General features: G+C 44.2%; 3 protein-coding genes across 5 annotated transcripts in view; 2 read left to right on the top strand and 1 right to left on the bottom strand.

Moving 5' to 3' along the window:
* The window catches only part of sema4gb (sema domain, immunoglobulin domain (Ig), transmembrane domain (TM) and short cytoplasmic domain, (semaphorin) 4Gb), a 32,106-nt gene extending 26,222 nt beyond the window's left edge, over positions 1–5,884 (top strand). Inside the window, exons 10-15 of one of the 3 annotated variants that reach the window (XM_014159034.2) lie at positions 1,114–1,252; positions 1,596–1,818; positions 1,981–2,096; positions 2,207–2,361; positions 2,942–3,003; positions 3,587–5,884. In XM_014159034.2, coding sequence (XP_014014509.1) covers positions 1,114–1,252; positions 1,596–1,818; positions 1,981–2,096; positions 2,207–2,361; positions 2,942–3,003; positions 3,587–4,599 — 1,708 coding nt within the window. In that variant the 3' untranslated portion in view covers positions 4,600–5,884. The remainder of the gene's footprint in view (positions 1–1,113; positions 1,253–1,595; positions 1,819–1,980; positions 2,097–2,206; positions 2,362–2,941; positions 3,004–3,586) is intronic. The other 2 variants (XM_014159040.2, XM_014159033.2) reach the window with 2 other exon arrangements.
* Positions 5,885–13,308: 7,424 nt separating this feature from the next.
* mrpl43 (mitochondrial ribosomal protein L43) lies at positions 13,309–14,817 on the bottom strand. Its single transcript, XM_014159043.2, has 3 exons — positions 14,550–14,817; positions 14,240–14,346; positions 13,309–13,869 (listed from the first exon to the last, which is right to left on the bottom strand). Exons 1-3 carry the CDS (start codon positions 14,678–14,680, stop codon positions 13,652–13,654), a joined length of 456 nt encoding a protein of 151 aa, XP_014014518.1. The 5' UTR covers positions 14,681–14,817; the 3' UTR covers positions 13,309–13,651.
* Positions 14,818–14,965: 148 nt separating this feature from the next.
* Positions 14,966–21,540, top strand: twnk (twinkle mtDNA helicase). Its single transcript, XM_014159042.1, has 5 exons — positions 14,966–15,065; positions 17,265–18,655; positions 18,907–19,147; positions 19,241–19,490; positions 19,817–21,540. The coding sequence occupies exons 2-5, from the start codon at positions 17,290–17,292 to the stop codon at positions 20,189–20,191; spliced, it is 2,232 nt and encodes a 743-aa protein (XP_014014517.1). The 5' UTR covers positions 14,966–15,065; positions 17,265–17,289; the 3' UTR covers positions 20,192–21,540.
* Positions 21,541–21,921: the final 381 nt, after the last annotated feature.

The raw sequence follows: 21,921 nt of genomic DNA, 5'->3' as shown, positions 1-21,921 counted from the left end.
GTGTGTGTGTGTGTGTGTGTGTGTGTGTGTGTGTGTGTGTGTGTGTGTGTGTGTTCATATGCATCAAACGGTCACCACGGTTCTGAGAATCTGATGGTGTAAAAACAGACAAATATAGAATTATCTCCCTCTCCCTTACTCTGTCTCTCTCTCTCTCTGTCTCTCTCTCTGTCTCTCTCTCTCTTGTGAGTTACACCCATCACCATGTGTGTGACCTGAGTGAGTAAACGTGAGTAAGCCCTTGGGCAACACTGTATTACTCTGGGCAGACACCAGAAGAAGTCCTGGGTTGGTTGTGCGGGCTAAGGAGGACACACAATAGGCTTTACAGTGACTCACACAGGCTAATCCTACCTGCAGGCTAGGAGCATTTGGCAGTTATTTCACCTGGTTCCTATCTACTAGCACATACACAGGACAGAGCTACTCTTTCTTTCCTAGGTACTCCCCAACAGAGCCATGTCATGTGGCTTAGAGTGTGTGTTCCAAATTACACCTTACCTTGACCAGACTATTTGTCTCTAATGGAAATAAGGTACTGTAGGAAATCGGGTATCATTTTAGATGCGGTCATCCAGTCAGTCTTTTACCCAAGCGTGTAGTCCCAGGTAGTAAGACTGATGCCAACACAGTTGAGAATACATGACTCAACTGCACATTGAATAGGAATAAAGCATAAGCTTAGTGCTGATATACAGTAAGACAAGAGCTTACCCCTGTCAATGACGTGGTCCCAACTCCCCATATCCCTGTTGAAGACAAAGGGAAGGAGAGAACAAGGAAAAGATTACTGTTACCCAAAACCAAACCCCCACTTTCTTTCCCACTAGTGGTGGAAAAAATACTCAATTCTCATACTTGAGTGTGACTTTACATCACTGCTTCCATCACTGCTTCCCACCCACTACAGCTTTAAGTGAATTATCTACTAAAACCTTACCAAGTCTATTGACATTTTCTCTCTCGGTGAGTGGATCACTGATGTGTTTGAAATTCGTTTTGGGAGGCCGGTGGCAATTACTTTCCAAGAACAAGCTTCAATGTTTTATATAACGTTGAATTATTATTCTCTGACTTTTCTTCTGTGTCTTGGGGCATTTTTTTCTCTCTCAGGAAAAATATCAAGGTGTCTGCAGTGTGCCAGTACTCCTTCACAGATATTCAGAGGGCCTTCGAGGGGCCTTACATGGAGGTGCAGGATTCCAAATGGAGGGAATATAGAGGGAAGGTTCCGGTACCAAGACCTGGCTCGGTAAGTCTCTAGGAATACCCCTCAATCACCTATTCCTCCCTCTCTTCCTCCCCTTTCCCCCGTTTCTTACCACCTTGGATCAATCTCAATACTATCTACAGTGTCCTCCTTTCCTTGTCTTCTTTCCTTCATCTGGAGAGACTGAATAAGTGAAAGCAGTACTTAGACTTGGCTGTCACCTGACTAGTTCTTTAATATGCGGGTGTAAAAGAGGGAGCCCCTTAATGCTGTTGAGGTGAGCCCTTGTCTATTTCTGTCTCACTCACTCTCTTCTGATCTGTTTTGACTGCTCTCTCTTTCCCTCTCCCGCCTCTCTCTCGCTCACTGCCTTCCCTCCCTCCAGTGTATCACAAACATACACCGGTCCCAGGGCATCAACTCGTCCCGTGACCTCCCAGACAACGTGTTGACCTTTGCGAGGCGCCACCCCCTGATGTCTACACAGGTCCACCCCATAGGAGAGCGCCCCCTACTATTCAAGAGAAGTGTCAATTACGTCAAGATGGCCGCGCACCGGGTGGCAGCTCTGGACGGACACGTCTACACCGTGCTCTTCTTGGGAACTGGTGAGTCTGGCTAGACGTGTAATGCATAATACATCTTTTGTCTTGGATGAATGTTACATGAATGTTTATATGAGAGTTATATCAACGCTATATCATATGAATGTTATTTGAATGTTATATAAACGTTGGATGAACATTATACGTCTGTGTTTTTCCCTGCAGATGAGGGCTGGCTGCACAGGGCTGTAGAGGTCGGAGGCCAAACGCACATCATAGAGGAGCTGCAGCTTTTTGAGAACCCTCAGCCTGTAGACAGCATGGTCATCTCCCAGACACAGGTACTATACCTTGCTCATACATGCTAATAACACGTTTTAAAGCATTGTGCCTGCCAGTTATAAGTAAATTGTTACCAAATAGTCATGAAACATGAGCTCTCGTCCAACAGGGAAGTGTCTATGTGGGCTCCAACTCTGCAGTGCTCCAGGTCCCCTTGTCCTCCTGCCAGCGCTACACGTCCTGTTTCGACTGTGTGTTTGCCCGGGACCCCTACTGTGGCTGGGACGGGGCGCTGTGTGTGGAAATATCCTCACGCACAAACAGGTGAGGGCAGGACACACACACACACACACACACACACACACACACACACACACACACACACACACACACACACACTAGTGGGATACCAGTGAGTGAGGCTGGGGACTGTTTTGTGTCTGGAATCATTTACTCTGCATGAGTGAGCGTCAGACATTTTAATCTTCATTACTGCTGCAGACACATCAGACTCTTCTGTGGTTTTCCTGTGGATTTGTTTATGTGCTTTGAGCATTGCATTAGTTTGAGAGAGTTTCATTCCAAATAAAAGAAACCTTGCAGATCAACTGCTATCATATTTTAATTGGCTTTGCTTAGATCTTTTTTTTTGTTTACTTTCTTTTATTGACTTTAACTGAACGTACCGTGAGGTACCTCTATAAAATGGGTGGATTGTTTGATTACTTAAATACACAACCCAACATCCTATTTTATGTGTACTTCAATGAGTAATATGTAATGACTCCTGTTCAAATGCAATACCGTTTCTGTATTCCTACTTTGTCTGTGTGTACAGTATGTGTGGGTGCCCACTGCCCTGGAAGCATAAATGAGAACTAACATTCTTCTGGCTCCTATTCAGCTCCAATCTAACCCAGGATATACAGAAAGGCAACAGAGGCTGTGACAACAGCACAGGAGCTGGTATGTACTGAGCACTCACACACACACACACACACACACACACACACACACACACACACCAAGTTCTATTTTAAGGGATATCACAGCATTAATATATTCCGACATGTGGCTCTTTTGCCCGCAAACCCAAACCATTTAAAGGCCATTAAGGGATTTCATTAGGTGTGCAGCGCTGTTACTACTCCCCCGGGCTGCTCCACTCACTTTAATCAGTTCCTCTTACATTAAATTAGAGGTCAGATGATCGAGCTGTCTGCATTGCGGGGTTCTGTCCGCTTTCAGAAGCTTACTACGAATAAAGATGAGAAGTGACACTGAAAGGTTAAGATGTCCTGTTAGCTCTGCATTGATAATATGACCTGTCATTTCTTTACATCTGTTTCTGTATCTGCATCTCTCTCTCTCTCTCTCTCTCTCTCTCTCTCTCTCTCTCTCTCTCTCTCTCTCTCTCTCTCTCTCTCTCTCTCTCTCTCTCTCTCTCTCTCTCTCTCTCTCTCTCTCTCTCTCTCTCTCTCTCTCTCTCTCTCTCTCTCTCTCTCTCTCTCTCTCTCTCTCTCTCTCTCTCTCTCTCTCTCTCTCTCAGTAGTCCACCGCAGGCGTACAGTGATGTCTGGGGACGACGTCCTCCTCCAGTGCGAACTGCGCTCCAACCTGGCCACGCCGCACTGGACCCTGGATGGGCACGAGCTCCAGGGCTATGACCTCGACTCGGGCCACCGCGTGGGCACCGATGGCCTGCTCCTCATAGGCGCCCGGGCCGACCAGAGTGGAGACTACCACTGCTACGCCGTGGAGAACGACGTGTGGGTGCCAGTGAGGCTGTACACGGTGAAGGTGCACCCTGACCTGCCCTTCCCTGTGGAGCCAACAGTCACAACGAACACTTTATCAACCACCGCCACTACCACCCCACCAAGCCCTTCTCTTACCCCCAGCAGCCCCACCGAGCAGCCCCCGCCCTCCCCACCTGCTCCCCTCCCCTTTGGACCTGAGTTCCAGACCTACAGGCACATGGAGGCCATGTATATCTCCCTGGTGGCTGTGCTGGGCGGACTGTGCCTGGTGCTGACCATAGTGTTGCTCTACGTCAGCTTCTGCAATCGAGTGCCCTACCAGGGCCGCAAGTACTCCCAGGAGGGGCTGTCCGAGTCAGGGGCCGCAGCCGAGAGGAAGAAGAGCTCCCATTCCCATCTGGAGCTCAAGACCATGTCCATCCACTGCAACGGCAAGCGCGGACGCCGCTCCCTGTCGGCTTCTAACGTGGACGACGTGGGCGACGGCTTCCTTCAGATTGTGCCCGGGGGAGGGTCTCCGGGGAAGTCGCCGCCCCCTCCCGCCCCGCCTCTCCCAATGCCGCCGCCCCTGCCCTCCTCGGCGTACGCATCGTCAGAGTACGCCAATGGGATGTCGGCGACGTTGCCCAGTGTCCTTCGCAAGATGAACGGCAACAGTTACGTGCTGCTGAGGCAGACAGCGGACCCCGAGGGGAGCACATCTCCCCTCTACCACTCGTTCACCGAAGAGCTCAACCGCATCCTAGAGAAGAGGAAGCACACACAAATGGACCCCCAGCTGCCAGACGAGAGCTCTGTCTAGCCCCCCCCCTCACTTTCCCATTGATCTGTTTATTGGTTTAACCCAACTATCCCAGAGCGCCCCAAGAGGCAGGGAGGTCGAACTTTTGTATTATACTGCTGCTGTTTACCCAGTGTCAAAGCAACCTGTGGGAGTATCCATACCTAAAACTCAATGTGCAACTTCCCGTGACTCGAGACAAGTGGCCCACGTAATTCCACTACTGAACATTGGAGTAAAGAGGACTTTCTGACTTTTACCAAACTGGAGCAGTCATTGATATAGTCATGGTAACCATTTTGGACACACATTGTACTATTACATGAACCCTTTGATTGACTTTGAAGGACTTAAGGTCACATACATGATACATACACAAGTTAGTTACAATCCTACCTCAGATCCTTACCCTATTGGGGAAGTATGGTCAGTGCGGTGGTGTATCGTCGGACACGGGACGATGAGAGCCCAGGTCATATGACCAATGACCATGAAGTGAGATGGTGATGAACGTAAGACTGTGAGGAACTACCAAATCCTGTATGAACATTATAGACCATCGTCTAAACTATTGGGTTTGGAGAACAATGGGTACGGTAGTTTAGTGCCATACACGTCTAAGACGGCTCTTATTGACCCAGGCCTACAGAATTTCATATGAGAGCAAATATATTTGGACAAATAATACATTTCAGTCATAACTTAATATCACACACTTATCTTCGTTTTCTTTTGTGCTTATGTAAATAGAAATAATATCGCCGTAGCAGCCATCAGTAGCAACCTGTTGAAATAATGCCAGTTTAAATGGTTGCACCGAAACCACATTGAAATGGAACTTTTTAGCATCTTTGTGTTGTTAGCGTCGGACTGTGTCAAAGGGGGAAAACAGCAGGTGGGATGAAGACAATCGTTAATGACTGATCTCTGGTCAGATTGATCAGAGAAACTGAGTGATGATGATGATGATGGATCTGATTGCCAGAGATGTGTGAGCCCAACAGGAGTCCAGAAGGCAAAGGTAAGACTGAGAGAAAGCTGTGCCCTGCATGTGTTGTTGAAATACTTCTCAATTACTATGAACATGTACATTGTCACTGTCATTTGAAACTTTTTTTCAAAGTCAAAGTCCACCACCACCAAACATCAGCTTTCACGTTCCTCTCCATAAAAGATGAAGGCGATTGTGGCAGACATATTGATGTACACAGTTTAGCAGATGTTACAGCGGGTGCAGTGAAACGCTTGTGTTACTAGCTCCTAACGGTGCAGTACAAATATCAAACAATTAAAAACTAGAAACGAATGTCTGAACGAATCCAGATAACAATCTCAAATAACACTGTATCGGTAATCCAAATGCAATCTATTCGTATGTACAGAGCTTTCAGAAGCTATTCATACCCCTTGACTTATTCCACATGTTTGTGTTACAGCCTGAATTCAAAATGGATTAAATATATATTTTTCTCACCAATCTACACACAATACCCCATAATCACAAAGTGAAAACATGTTATTACAAATTTATACAAATGTATTAAAAATGTAATTCAGAAATAGCTTATTTACATTAAAATTCACACCCCTGAGTCAATACATGTTATAATCACAGTTGGCAGCGATTACAGCTGTGAGTCTTTCTGGGTACGTCTCTAAGAGCTTTCCACACCTGGATTGTACAATATGTGTCCATTATTCTTTTTACAATTCTTCAAGCTCTGTCAAATTGGTTGTTGATCATTGCTAGACAGGCATAGATTAGTCTTGCCATAGATTTTCAAGCTGATTTATGTCAAAAACGGTAACTAGGCCACTCAGGAATATTCAATCTCATCTTGGTAAGAAACTCCAGTGTATATTTGGCCTTGTGTTTTAGGTTATTTTCCTGCTGAAAGGTGAATTTGTCTCCCAGTGTCTGTTGGAAAGCAGACTGAACCAGGTTTTCCTCTAAGATTTTGCCTGTGCTTATAGCTCTATTCCATTTATTTTTATTTTAAAAAACTCCCTAGTCCTTGCCGATGACAAGCATACTCATAACATGATGCAGCCACCACCATGCTTGAAAATATGAAGTGTGGTACTCAGTGATGTGTTGTGTTGGATTTGCCCCAAACATAACACTTTGTATTCAGGACATAAAGTTAATTTCTTTGCCACATTTTTTGCAGTTTTACTTTAGTGCCTTTTTGCAAACAGAATGCATGTTTTGGACTATTGTTATTCTGTACAGGCTTCCTTCTTTTCACTCTGTCATTTAGGTTAATATTATGGAGTACCTACAATGTTGATCCATTTTCAGTTTTCTCCTATCAGAGCCATTCAACTCTGTAACTGTTTTAAAGTCACCATTGAAATTCACTGCTCGACTGAGGGACCTTACAGATAATTCTATGTGTGGGGTTCATCCATGAGGTAGTCATTAAAAAATCATGTTAAACACTATTATTGCACACCGAGTGAGTCCATGGAACTTATGTGACTTGTTAAACACATTTTTACTCCTGAACTTATTTAGGCTGGCCATAACAAAGGGGTTGAATACTTATTGACTCAACACATTTCAGTTTTTCATTTTTGATTCATTTGTATATATGTCTAAAAACATAGTTACACTTTGACATTATGGGATATTATGTGTAGGCCAGCGACACAAAATCTTAATGTAATCAAATTTAAATTCAGGCTGTAACACAACAAAATGTGGAAAAAGTAAAGGAGTGTGAATACTTTCTGAAGGCTCTGTACACCAAAAAGGACTACTAAGAATGATATATACAGTAGTAGATGTAGTAAAATGAGTTATGTGAAGAATACAGTATATGGATACACAAGGTGAAAAACAGTATAAAAGAAACAGTCCAGTCCAGATTCCAGCCCAGTTTGCTGTTGGTGCTATGTGTCCTTTGCTGTCCCAAGCTGGTGGCCACAGGCCAGATGAGCTATAGGACCTTCGCACAAAAAAAGACCTGCGTCATTGTTACTTAACCCGCAACGCTCTCTCAATGTTTACGTGACATCAGTGTCAACGCAAAAACAACGTATGACGCTAGCGACGACCTACTCCACTGCTTCATTTCCCTGAGAGTCCACTCTGACCAAAGCAAGTAGTGGCTGTGTCTGAAATTGTATCCTTCTCTATAAAGTGCACTACTTTTAGTGCACTATAGGGAATATATAAGGCTCTGGCCAAAAGTAGTGCACTATATAGGGAATATGGTGCCATATGGTGGAATATGCATCCAGCATAGGAACAAGATCACAAACAGCCAGTCAGTCGGGAATCTCTAAACATGTCAAGGCTTGCCGTGTTAAATAAAGGCCTTTCCTCATCACAGTAAAGTGTGGAATCAGCTCTTGCCCGGCTGCAGCTCGCAGCACAGTGCGCCGGTTTGTGTATCTGTTACTGCATTGCTGACAGTAACAGCGGTGCTTGGCATCGCTCATGGGCTGGACTCCATAGAGACACCAAGTGAAGGCTTGTCCTTTTTTGTGTGGATTCTATGGAAGGCGGCCGAGCGGCACAGGGAAACATTTGACCTGTGTGTCCTGGACATTGATGAAGTGAGCTGATAGAGTAGGAGAGGGAGGGTGTGTGCATATGTGCGTGTGTATGTCTGTATTTGTGTGTGGGAGGGGGGCTGTCAGAAACTGCTTTGCACCCCAAGAGGTTTCCCGCTCCTCCTCCTCCTAACCCTCTCTCCCCCTACCTTTATTCCCTCCCTCTCTTTCTCTCTGTTGTTATATCCTCCTTTTTCCATTCCCTGTCCTCTCCACATTACAGAATCATCATCCCCCTCCTGCCCTCCTCTTCTCTCATCCCCCCCTGCCCTCCTCTTCTCTCATTCCCCCCTGCCCTCCTCTTCTCTCATCCCCCCTGCCCTCCTCTTCTCTCATCCCCCCTGCCCTCCTCTTCTCTCACCCCCCTGCCCTCCTCTTCTCTCATTCCCCCCTGCCCTCCTCTTCTCTCATCCCCCTGCCTTCCTCTTCTCTCATTCCCCCCTGCCCTCCTCTTCTCTCATCCCTCCTCTTCTCTCATCCCCCCTGCCCTCCTCTCATTCCCCCTACCCTCCTCTTCTCTCATTCCCCCCTGCCCTCCTCTTCTCTCATTCCCCCTGCCCTCCTCTTCTCTCATTCCCCCTGCCCTCCTCTTCTCCCATTCCCCCTGCCCTCCTCTTCTCTCATTCCCCCTCTCCCCTAGCCCAGGGTTTCCCACACTTGGTCCTGGGTTCCCACTTTGGGTGCATGTTTTGGTTTTTGACCTAGCATTACACAGCTGATTCAAATAACCAACTCATCATCAAGCTGTGATTATTTTAATCAGCTGTGTAGCACTAGGGTAAAAACCATACCTGCACCGGGGGGGACCCTGCCCTAGAGGACCCTGCCCTAGAGGACCCTGCCCTAGAGGACCCTGCCCTAGAGGACCCTGCTGAGTTCACAAACCTCCATGATAGCACCCTAATCAATTAAGCCTGGCCTATAAACAGTGCCTGTGACCTTGTCTTTGGAAAGGGGCTACTGCAGTGTTCCTAAATCCTGTTCCCTGGGCCTGGAAGGACCCACAGGGTGTGCAAGGGTGTGCATGTATGATATGTGTTTCATTACACATGCGGTTTTCACAAGGTGTCTCAGTGGAAGTGTAAAAAACACAATGTCACAGGAGCGTTATATTAATGTTGTACAAAAGCTTGTCTACAGCAGGGGTCAAGCAAGCCCGATGAATGTGTTTTGTTTATCTTATTATCTTTTCATGTAAAATAAATAATGATGTATCGAAAGTGCAATCACACAAATGAGGGTAGTTGAGCATGTTCCTTCAGCCTATGAATAGAACATTCAATGTTGAAAGAACAAACTGGACATTTATGACAAACTGGGCATTTAAACTGTAGGGCATGTCATTTCTCGTTAGAGGTGATTTACTGATGCTGTCACGTTATGTTTAAAGTTTTAACAGAGAGAAGTTAGTTTAAAACCCAAACTAAAAAACAGACATACTGTATATATAGAGTGTATTACTGCCGTATTAAGTCTTTATGTCCGCTGTCTTTAGATATGCAAGAAGCCAGATCACATTGATCTCAGAAGAGATGGAGAAGATGGATGGAAGAAGGAGTGTGTGAGGAACCCTGATGATCTGAGCCAGTGACTGCTCAAAATACGCAGAAGGACAATCAGCACGTGAAATCTCCAATGGCAGGGGACTTAGATATGGTTATTGTAGTGTGCTTCCTACTTATGGTCAATTGGAAAACATGCTGGCTACTACAGTCAAATACGCACCTCCAGTATATACTGTATGCCCCCATAAACATTGTGGAACACTTATTTCAACAAACATACTCGCTCACGTCATACTGTACAGACATGACAACATTCAAATGGAGGTTTAGACAAAGGCCCAGTGCAGCCGTTTTTATCTCAATATCAAATAATTTCTAGGTAACAATGAAGTACCTTACTGTGATTGTTTTCAATCAAAACGGTCGAAAAGAAACAAAAATAGCTTCTTAGCAAAGGGCAATTTCTCAAGCAAGAATGTTGCTATGACTGTCTGGGAGTGGTCTAAGTGGGGAGGGGAAAACTAGCTGAAAACTAGCTGTTATTGGCAGAGAGGTTTGGAACTCTTTCCTATTGGTCTATTAACTATGATGTCACCAGGTAGGCCAAAACTCAATCCCACCAAAAAAGCCTGAAAACTCAGGAAGGCTTTTCAAACAGCTCTTATACTAAAAGGGAATTATCATCAATTTCACAGTATTATTCCAACCTCAGTGTGTAAATACAGTATAAATAAAACACAGAAAAATCTAATTTTTGACTGCACTGGGCCTTTAACTCCACATCACCTACAGAATACATTTGAGTGAACAATGACTAAAAGATTAATTTGCGTTATACCTCTTGCGAGGACTTTTCTTGCTCTGTACATAAGGAGATTCAGTATACCCTTGTAAAGTGTTACATCAATGTGTAACATCCATGTTATGTGTTGTTTTCTGCCTCGATGTAGATATGACTACTACTTCACAATCTACTTAGTATTTTATCAGCCATGTAATTGGCCATGTCATGCGTAATTCTTTGGGCATCATTGCACTTGAGGAGAAAATACAATTCTCATACAAGTACCAGTCAAAAGTTTGGACACACCTACTCATTCCAGGGTTTTTCTTTATTTTTACTATTTTCTACATTGTAAAATAATAGTGAAGACATCAAAACTATGAAATAACACATATAGAATCATGGTAACCAAAAAAAGTGTTAAACAAATCAAAATATATTTTATATTTGAGATTCTTCAAAGTAGCCACCCTTTGCCTTGATGAGAGCTTTGCACACTCTTGGCATTCTCTCAACCAGCTTCATGAGGCAGTCACCTGGAATGCATTTCAATTAACAGGTGTGCCTTGTTAAAAGTTAATTTAGGCCTACCGAGTGGCCCAGTTGTATAAGGCACTGCATCGCAGTGCTAGCTGTGCCACTAGAGATTCTGGGTTCGAGTCCAGGCTCTGTCACAGCCAGCCGCGACCGGGAGACCCATGGGGCGGCGCACAATTGACCCAGCGTCATCCGGGTTAGGGGAGGGATGCACGGCTCTCGACCTTCGCCTCTCCCAAGTCCGTACAGGAGTTGCAGCGATGAGACAAGACTGTAACTACCAATTGGATACCACGAAATTGGGGAGAAAAAGGGGTAAAAACTACAGAGTGAAGGAAAAGCAGCCAACAAGTACTCAGCATATGTGGGAACTCCCTCAAGACTGTTGGAAAAGCATTCCAGGTGAAGCTGGTTGAGAGAATGCCAATAGTGTGCAAAGCTGTCATTAAGGCAAAGGGTGGCTACTTTGAAGAATCTAAAATCTATTTTGATTTAACACTTTTTTTGGTTACTACATGATTCCATATGTGTTATTTCATAGTTTTGGTGTCTTTAATATTATTCTACAATGTAGAAAATAGTACAAATAAAGAAAAACCCTTGAATGAGTAGGAATGTCCAAACTTTTGACTGTTACTGTATGTTGTAACTGTTTTGTGCAACTACCCGTAAAGGATAAAAAACACTATTTTGCATCAGATTGACTGGAAATAATCCAGTGTGTCAATGCCCAAGGGCGAAGTCAGTACAGCACAGCATTATGCAAAACATGTTCCAACGGCGTCCTTTTGTCTCGACAGCATGATACCCAGTAGTATTGCTGTTGGATGATGATGATAATCAAGGCCTTGGTCATGTTCATTAGGACACGCAATGGAAAACGTTTTATACAATGCAAAGACCGGTAGTCCCTCCCTATTTTAGTCTCTTTTCTTTCGTTTTGGAACTTAATGAACACGACCCTGTTTTCTCCACAGACTGCTCAACATATCATTGTGAGTAACTCACACATATGATTGTGACAGGGTATGGGGGTACAGCACAGGCTGAAAGACTGGTGGGAAAAAAGGCAAGTCTGAGTGGCGCGTCTAGGGCCGTAACTAAGCAACAGCAATCTTTATTTAGAGCTTTTACACCCGTAGTGTCAGTCAAGCTCTGACAGTTCTCGTTGGGGGTAAAAAAATGTGATGTGAGAACTCTACTCTGGTTAGTCTCTGCTGCCTGTAATCGGTGTGTGATAATTAGCTATGTTAATACTAGTGGCAACCCAACTCCAATCAATAGAAAAAACAGCAGTCTGTTCAGTAGATTTTCTTAGAATAACAGACTTATAATTTTTCCCAACTTAAATAACTTCATACTAGTATGAAGTTAAGTGGATTCTATTAAGGTTAACATCATCTCCTGTTTTAAGTCCACCCTACATTCTGACAGGTAACCATAAAAAAAACGTACCAGAATGAATAGAGGCACAATTTTACATTTTATGAATTGTTTAAACTATAATCTATAACGCTGACTACAGTCAGAAAACGTAATGCCATCCTCTTTGGTCACCAAACAAAATGCTAACACATGACTGTAATCACTCTGCAGTCACAGGTGCACTTCCTCTTCCCTTCCACACTCATCTCATGACTCACGCACTCTTCGCATTTTACACAATCAACCTTCAGATAAAACTATTTCCTTTCCTGTGAACAGTCACACGCAATCCGTCTGTAACACATCCATCAAGTTCAACCAGAAATCCTGTCTGACCACATCTTTTACAGCACCACCCACAGCTATGTTGTCATCGGCAGACAATCAACAGAGTTCATGCAAGACATGCTTACAGTCAAGTCGTTGGGGACATTCACTGTTCTCTTATTGATGGGTAGCTGATAGAGACGTTCAAGAGCCATATGTTTCTGGGTCATTCCACACTGTTTTGGTGATTGGCAGACATTTAGTGAGTTGAGATTCTGTCTGAACTGTGGTGTAAGTAATGGCAACTTGAAACACTGCTGTTGATGTAAATGAGTACATCTGCTACATGCCATGGAAAATAAACATCTCTACAATGTGTCTAGGATTGTCTGTCATAGTCATCTGTAATTCATTCGATTTATCTTTCAGAGAACTCAGTCGACTGATTCAAACACTTGGAAGTTTAAATGATCATCTACATAAATACCTAGCCTCACAGGGTCTTAAATTACCCCCTCCCAAATGATCATCTACATAAATACCTAGCCTCACAGGGTCTTAAATTACCCCCTCCCAAATGATCATCTACATAAATACCTAGCCTCACAGGGTCTTAAATTACCCCCTCCCAAATGATCACAAATTAGTCACTTCTGAGTCAAAAACATTGACCACTTTATTCTATTCGGAAAACACAGCTGCAGTGAGCAGTTTGAAATACTGGTTTGGACACACAAACTGTTCTGTATGCACGCCACTGATACCAGTTGACAAGCCTCTGATAACTGTGCAAAATTCATTCAAACGAAAAGGGCAGATATGCTATAACATATCTGGTGATTCAGGTGTGTCATTAACACAATGGCTTGTCTGCCATGGAGTTGCTCTGGACAGTTCCGTGGAGAGTGGACACCTGACTTGTAGTCGTTCTACCACTGATGAGGGTGACGATAACAGACAAAAATATTGCCAGTATTATGAGATTTCACAGTCTTTAGTTGGCCTGCTGTTTCTGGGGTCCGATTGGTCCAATGGACAGGGGTCGGTTGGTGAAGGGATGCCATTGGCCCTGGATGCTGGGGCTGTCTGTGTGAATTGGCTTGCGGATACGGATGATATCCAGGCCAGACTGGTTGGTCAGTTTGGTTATTAACTCTGCGATCTGTTGAGACGTCTTGCTTGTGATGGCTTCCTCCTTCACATTGCCGTTTACTGCAGGAAAACACAAGGCACATTCACAATTCCTCGAGATGTGGGAGGTTTTGATAAAACGTGATCTGCATCACGTGAATATCCAAACTGCAATAATCACAAACAATGTAATGTAAAAATGAATTTAAAAAAAGATTCTATACAACGACATTGGTTTTCAATGCACAATGATCCTGGATCACCCTCAATGACAGAACATCATGAACAAAGGTTTGGCTCTGGCGCCACCTACCGTAATGTTTGTGTAATGCATCCACAAAAATGTGACGCGTTCATATTACTGTAGCAGTGAATGGCGGAACAATATTTAATATAATACATCGACGTGAACACATTTCTCCATACAAAATATCATGTAATTCACACTTACAGTATTCTGCAACAATTTTAGGGATCCTGCAGGACTGAGGAGATACGTAGACAACGGTTCCAGGGTTCTTTTGGGCAAAATCCACCACTCCTTCTTCGATGAATTCCCTAAGAAAGGATTTGTTGATAATCATTTACATTGTATTAATTTAGCAGATGCTCTTATCCAGAACGACTTACAGTTAGTGCATTCATCTTAAGATAAATAGGTGGGACAACCACATATCACAGGCATAGAAAACACACTAGATAATAAATGGTAACCACATTGGCCCATAGCTAGCTAGCTATCTAGCCTTTATGACACTAACCTGGCTCCCAGAGAGCTCTGTCCATTCTTGGAGAAGATGAGGGAAATGCGCTTCAGTTGACAAACATACCGACCCACCCCGTTTTGCAGAACACTTTGTAGGAAGCGACTCGGTGTGCCTCTAGATGTCATTTTGCAATATAAATAAATGTAAAATGTGTATGTTTAACTTCCATGGACTAGGTAGCTAAAGGACGATTTGATTTGACGGGCATGAGAAGAACATGCAGTCCGTCAATTGAAAAGTCCGGGCGGAAAGACAAACACAGGAATCAATAAATGTTGAATTCATTTATACATGTTATACATTGGAGTTGGATTTTCGATGTAAAAAAATAATGAAATATGAATATAAAATAGATGTATCAATCACAAACGTACAATCAAAGCGTTCTCTTTGTATGATTTGTGCATGCGATTAGAGTACTGGTTTAATGGCTTTGTTTCACACGGACGTATTTTTATAACGCAACAAAAGCCCGCTAAAGCATGCGTGGGAGAAGACTTTTAAGAGAAGGTTGGTGTGCATCATTATACTTTTTGTTTAGTTTGAAAGAATGTATGCGGGGATGCATATCAATATAAAAGGTTAGGGCTACCGCAACCTCGCTTTTGTCCACTTCTGCCTTCCTTTTTGACCTCTTAAATCACGTGTCACTCATTCCATGCAGAGCCGAGTGTTTGCGGTATGTCGCTCCTCCCTTCGTCACTCAAGTAACGTTACTTGATTGAGGAATTAAGGTTACTGATTAGTTAAGAACTCCCCGCACCTGGTTGTCAAGGTCTTGAGTTTGACACCCCTGTAAAAATGTTGCTAGCTAGCTTAGGTCACAAATTACTAACGTCAGTTAGCTAATTACCACAGCCACTAAGTCATAAGCCACACCAATTTATACAATTTATCTTATTAACATGTGGTTTTAACTTAACCACACAGCAAACCTTATGACTAACCTTAAATTAAGACCAGAAAGCTACTTTCCCCCCCATTAATGTTTACAATATAGCCAGTGGAAACCGGTAGTTAGCTGGTTAACAACCAGCATCTAGTGCAGGGGTAGGTAACCCTGGATCTGGAGTGCCACGTGTTATTGATTTAACCGACCTGGAAGACCAGGTGTGTTAAATTTAGGCAGTAATTGAACTGATCAATTGTCTCAGTTGGTCAGAGGTGTGGTGCCTAGTTGGAACAAAATCCTGCAGTACCTGCGGCCCTCCAGGAACAGTCGCCTACCCCTGATCTAGTGGTTAATGTACAGCAGGGTTCCTCAATTGGCGGCCCGAAATAGATTTTATTTGGCCCCAAGTTTTCTGAACAAAATAAATAACACGAAAGACAAAAATCCCCAGGAAATCAGCTGAAAGCCATTTTAATTGAGGAATTCTGTTCCCAAGTAATTACAGCATAAATAGAGAGACATAGCTATGGAGTTGTAAACAATGTTATCAAGAAATAATTTTATTTTTGTCAAATACTAGCTAACTATATTTTTGGGGGCTTCTTGTGGTCAATTTGCAGTGTACAAATTATTTATATGTTCTGGCCATAGTTTCCATTAGGAAAACGTGGCGCCGGACTTCGTGACCCGGAAGATTTCGATTTACCGGCCATTTGAGATACACTATATATACAAAAGTATATATTAGTGAATTCAGCCACACCCACTGCAGACAGGTGTATAAAATCGAGCACACAGCCATGCGATCTCCAGAGACAAGCATTGCCAGTAGAATGGCTTTACTATAGAGCTCAGTGACTTTCAACATGGCGCTGTCATAGAATGACACCTTTTCAACGCGTCAGTTTGTCAAATTTCTGTGTTGTTATTGTGAAGTGGAGACATCTAGGAGCAACAACGTCTCAGCTGTGAAGTGGTAGGCCACACAAGCTCACAGAACGGGACTGCTGAGTACTGAAGTGGACAGCCTAACATGCTTTTCAAACAGTTGGAGACAGACAGAAGGGTGTGTTCATAACAGTTCAACTTTGTTAGCCAGCAAATAGATCCAAGTTGGCTAAACTTGAAATATAAAGATTAGCTGGTTAATCACTAGCACGAGGCCCTGAGAGGTTGTTGATGAGACCTGTGTTCATTGTCTATAGCCAGATGCCTGCTACAAGAAGTTAGTGCATTATGCATAGTTCTAGTTACATTTGTAACAAAAAGGGGCATTTTCATAGACATACTTGAAAGCCAAATAAAAAGCACGTTAAACTATTTTGATGAAATAAATTCATTTTTAGTGGGTCTTATGGTTGTGAAAGGCGTGTGTGCGTGCGTGTGTGTGTGATAGTTGTGTTGGATAAATAAGATACATGATGAATTTTGAAAATACACACAGACCAATTTAATTCCACAAAATTATGCAAATTAACCTATAGACCAATAAGCATGAAGGTAAAATGTATTTACATCAACTGGTTTTTCCATCAATGAATAAAAAGCATTATTTTGCCATGGATTTTTTTCCCAGTCATTTTGGCGAACAACAGTTTTATTTATCTGCTTTTCTTTTGGGGGGGGGCAGCAATCAACGGCTAACGTAAATCCTGGTTCCGGCCCTGACCTATACTCTCAATAAAAAAATTGTCCCGCGGCTGAATGTAGTTGGGATCCCTAATGTACAGTATGTAGCTAGTAGCTTGCTAGCTAACTGATTAGCGTAGCTATGTTTTTCCTTGCTGGTTGTGTAATCCTTCTTTTGTATGTTTCAGGTCCAATGTCTTGAACAGGTAACAAATGTGGATGAGCTGGTTCCTGAAAGGGACCACCTGTCTCTTGCAGGTGGCAGGCCGCAGCACCTCAAGGCTGCCTCCCCAAAGATGCCTCTATTCCTCCCTGGTCAGAATCCTAACCAAGCCACACACCCCAAGATTTGCTATTCATTCATACTATCCTCAGGGACAACTATGGGGGATGTCATTGCCAATCAGTTGTACCAGGAGCTACAAAAAGGATACCAAGTCTATCCTAGACTTTCCTGTCGACCCTATTACAGTGACCGATATCAAACAATATCTACGCTCTAAAGACATCCCATTCCACGATGGCTACAGCTGCTTGCACGCCCCCAGCATGTTCCTGGACTCGGCTGTGGGTGTCCCTGCGGATACAGGGAGGGAGAGCTTTACAATGTTCATTGACAAAACCACAGGCCAATTTCTGTGCAAGGAGACCCTGGTGGAGGGGAGCTGGGAGGACCTGCAGGACTGCCTGGAGGTGATGCAGAAGGAGGGCCAGGCCTCCCTCAGCCCTCACGTGCTGCTGGGCTACCCCGAAAGCCCGGAGGAGCGGGAGGAGAAGGACCAGGAGCTCAGGGAGGTGCAGAGGATCTGGTCCAGTGCCGTGCCCTTCTCAGACCTCCCTGACGAGGAGGTGCAGCTAGTCAAAACCATGTTCCAGATCAGCAAGATCTCCAACGCCACGCTCAAAAAGTTTGCAGTGAGGTTATTCAAGCCCACCAAGAGCCTGGTGTTTCCCTGGTTTGGTGGAAGGGACTCCAGCCTGCGGGGCGTCAAGCTGCTATCCGCCCAGAGCATGGAGGGCGGGACGGTGGCTTATACCGAGGCCACGGTGCCCAAGGCTGGCTCCTACCACAACCTGTTTGGACTGCCTCTGGTGGGACGCATGGACTCTGAGGTGGTGCTGACAGGACAGGAGGTGGACACCCTGGCAGTGAGCCAGGCCACAGGCCTGCCCAGCGTGGCTCTGCCCCGGGGTGTTAACACCCTGCCCCCAGCTCTCCTGCCCTACCTGGAGCAGTTCAAGCGGGTCACCCTGTGGCTGGGAGGGGACATGCGCTCCTGGGAGGCCTCCAAGATCTTCTCCAGGAAGCTGGGTCTTAAGCGCTGCTCCCTAGTGCGCCCGGGGGAGTTCCAGCCCTGTCCTCTGGAGGCCCTGTTCCAGGGCAGGAACCTGGCCCGCATCGTCAAAGCCTCCATTCCCGCCGCCCACAAGTCCATTGTGTCGTTCAGGCAGCTCAGGGAAGACGTCTACGGGGAGCTGGCCAACACGGAACAGGTGGCTGGGGTGAAGTGGACCAGGTTTCCAGAGCTCAACAGGATCATGAAGGGTCATCGCAAAGGGGAACTGACAGTCTTCACAGGTATAGCGTATAGTAGGATGACATATTGTCATTTGACCATGTTGTTCTACACAGACGTGTATATAGCTAGTTATGGTAGAATATGCTTCAAATTGGGGTTGATTTTTAACCTGACACTAGACTGAGTGAGAATATTGCTTTACTGTGTAAGTCAAAACAAAAGCAAATGATCAATCTGCTACCAGACTTTGTTCATAGTGGCTCTAACTTTAACGTACCTCTCCTCCCTTTTTTTTCCTTCTCCCCTCCAGGACCCACGGGCAGCGGCAAGACCACCTTCATCAGTGAGTTTGCCCTGGACCTGTGCATGCAGGGCGTCAACACGCTGTGGGGCAGCTTTGAGATCAACAACGTGCGCCTGGCCAAGATCATGCTGACCCAGTTCGCCATGCAGAGGCTGGAGGAGAACCTGGACCAGTACGACTCGTGGGCCGACAGGTTCGAGGACCTGCCCCTCTATTTCATGACCTTCCATGGGCAGCAGAACATCAAGTGAGTCCTCTGAAAGTGTTGAGTGATATGTCAATAAGTAGATGTACTGTACAGCTTGAGTTGTAAATAACTCTCTCCTCTCTCCCTCTGCAGAGCTGTGCTGGACACCATGCAACACGCTGTCTACCTTTACGACATCAGTCACGTGATCATTGACAACCTGCAGTTCATGATGGGCCAGGAGAACCTCTCTGTAGACAAGTTTGCCGTCCAGGACCACATTATCGGAGCTTTCAGGAAGTTTGCCACCAACAGCAGCTGTCACGTCACTCTGATCATTCACCCCAGGAAAGAGGAGGACGACAGAGAACTACAGACAGCGTCCATCTTTGGAACAGCCAAGGTGAGTACAGGGTTAAATCTAATACTGAATCATGTCAATATAAATGTAGACAGATAAATATAACGCGGCTTGCTTGTTTGCCTCTTTAAAGCATTGAGTGCTTTTATTACACCTGTCATTCTGTTGGGCGCATCTCTATGTTTGATCGATAGGGGGTGCTTGTGACAACATTATCAAAAACAGTTCCATGTACTGTATATCTGTTAGTTTCACAGACTCGCATTCTTTTTCAATCAAAGAGATTCACCATAACACACATTGTCACCGATGTATTTTTAACCTTATATGTGTTGGTACTAGTAACCTTTGAAATTCCTGTCTACTAGGCCAGCCAGGAGGCGGACAACGTGCTCATCCTGCAGGAGAAGAAGCTGGTGACATGCCCCGGCCGGAGGTCCCTCCAGGTGGCCAAGAACCGCTTCGATGGAGACGTGGGCATTTTCCCTCTGGAGTTCAACAAGGCCTCGCTCACTTTCTCCGCCCCAGTCAAGGGCAAGCACAAGCTGAGAAAGGTCAAAGGGGAGGGGTCAGATAATGAGGAGTCTTTAGGAGAAACTCTAAAGAAGGAGGAGACAACGGTTAAAAAGGAGAAACTAGTGAAGTTGGAGAGGCCACCCAAAGCTACCAAAACTCCCAGAGCTGCTAAGAGTCCTGCAGCAGGGAAGGGCACACCAGAGGGCGAGGGGAAGAAACAGCCATAGAGAGAAGACTTCACTCATTGATCTAAGCAAAGAACATTGTCTCAGTGTATAATGATTTGAAATGACAGAAAGGTATTGGGACTTAATTTATGGTACAGTATCATAAAATGAAGGAAAATGTATTGCTTAATATTGATGATTTGTCACCTGATTGGAAAATGTGCTTACTTATGTCACAGAAAGATGGAAGAAAGCTGTTATCTAAAGGAGAAAATAGCTATGTAAAATAACATTAGTATGATATGGATGTTGGCAATGAATGACCATTGAAGAGTACAGTATTGGCACTTGAAGTAACTACCCAGTGTTTCCAGATTTCTAAGAAATGATTATTAATACTTACAATATGAGGGAAATAGTTTTCCTTACAAAAATTGTAATTAAGTATGTTGAAAAGCAGCTTTTTGTGTTGGAATGGTGTAGGCGTACTCCAACAACAGAATGGTGTGGGCGTATAATGGTCATAAGATATTCATTCAAGTAGACCACTGATTGGCCAGCTCATCCTCCTCTAAACCACTGATTGGCCAGCTCATTCCGCCTCAGGGAGATGACATCATATTCTATGAGGAAATAGCAAGCATTTTGAAACTGTATGTTTGAGATATAAGTTTGAGATGGTTTTATTTTGTTTTTTGTTCAATTTATGCATTGGCCACAAATGCAAATATAGGACAAGTCAACAACATTATTTGGATATGAGTTAACAGAATATTAACTTTTAAAAGTGATATTTTCACTGGGCAGCTACTTTAAAATAATAGTTGAAAGATAGGTGACTTACCGAAATGAAGTTCTGACAGTTTTTATATTTCTACTACTACTGTACTGTTATGTCTGCTTATCCCCATTCAAAGGTGGTGAAATTCCGTTAAGCTAAATTCCGTTAATCCAAACCCTTGACTGTTGATGTTATTAAATGTATTGTTATATAGTAACAGTATAGTGTCATAACAGGAGCTAGGACTTCTGAGGTACAGTATTCCACAAGGATAAGCACCATCACTGTATGTGGATTGTTGCAGAATGTGAATGTTACCCTCTACTGAACACAGATATAGTGCTGCTGCTTGTTTGCCTCATTAAAACGTCAAGCGCTCATGTCAAATGTCTGCATCTCCAATTCTGATCCCTAGAGGGTGTCTGATTCATCAAAATGGTTTCCGCTGTGAGTTGCCATGCATACTCATGAGTGATTTATGTACAGGCCTATGTAGCTAACCTACAGCTTAGTACATTTATGTAATTTGTAAGTCGCTCTGGATAAGAGCGTCTGCTAAATGACTTAAATGTAAATGTAATACCAGCGTCCGGATGAAAATAAATCAGGTTTGTGCCCCCTACTGAAACATTGTCCAACACCCCTGATGTACTGTGTCCCAATGTCATAACAACATTACATTTTTAAACCGACCTCGACGCGGACCATGTGTTTCTACATTAGATACTCACTAAAGAACACTCAATTATTCCTTAACGTGCATTCCATGTCAGGGATTGTCATGATATTCAGATTGATGTGCAGTACAGGGATATCGGGGTTCGTCTCTGTGTTTCATAGTATTGCTCCTCTTCTCTCAGGATTGAAATGAGACTGTGGAGTCTGTCAGATCCACTAGTGGACTTCCCTACACAGAGCAGTCCTAGGAAGCTCCTGGCTGGCAAGACACACTGTTTAAACACATGGCTTGTAGTCCACCTGAGCTCTCTGGGCAGCTGCTGGAACAAAA

This window comes from Salmo salar, chromosome ssa19 (genome assembly GCF_905237065.1).
Source record: "Salmo salar chromosome ssa19, Ssal_v3.1, whole genome shotgun sequence".
NCBI classification, from domain to species: Eukaryota; Metazoa; Chordata; class Actinopteri; order Salmoniformes; family Salmonidae; genus Salmo; species Salmo salar.
This window is presented reverse-complemented; position numbering and strand designations above follow the sequence as displayed.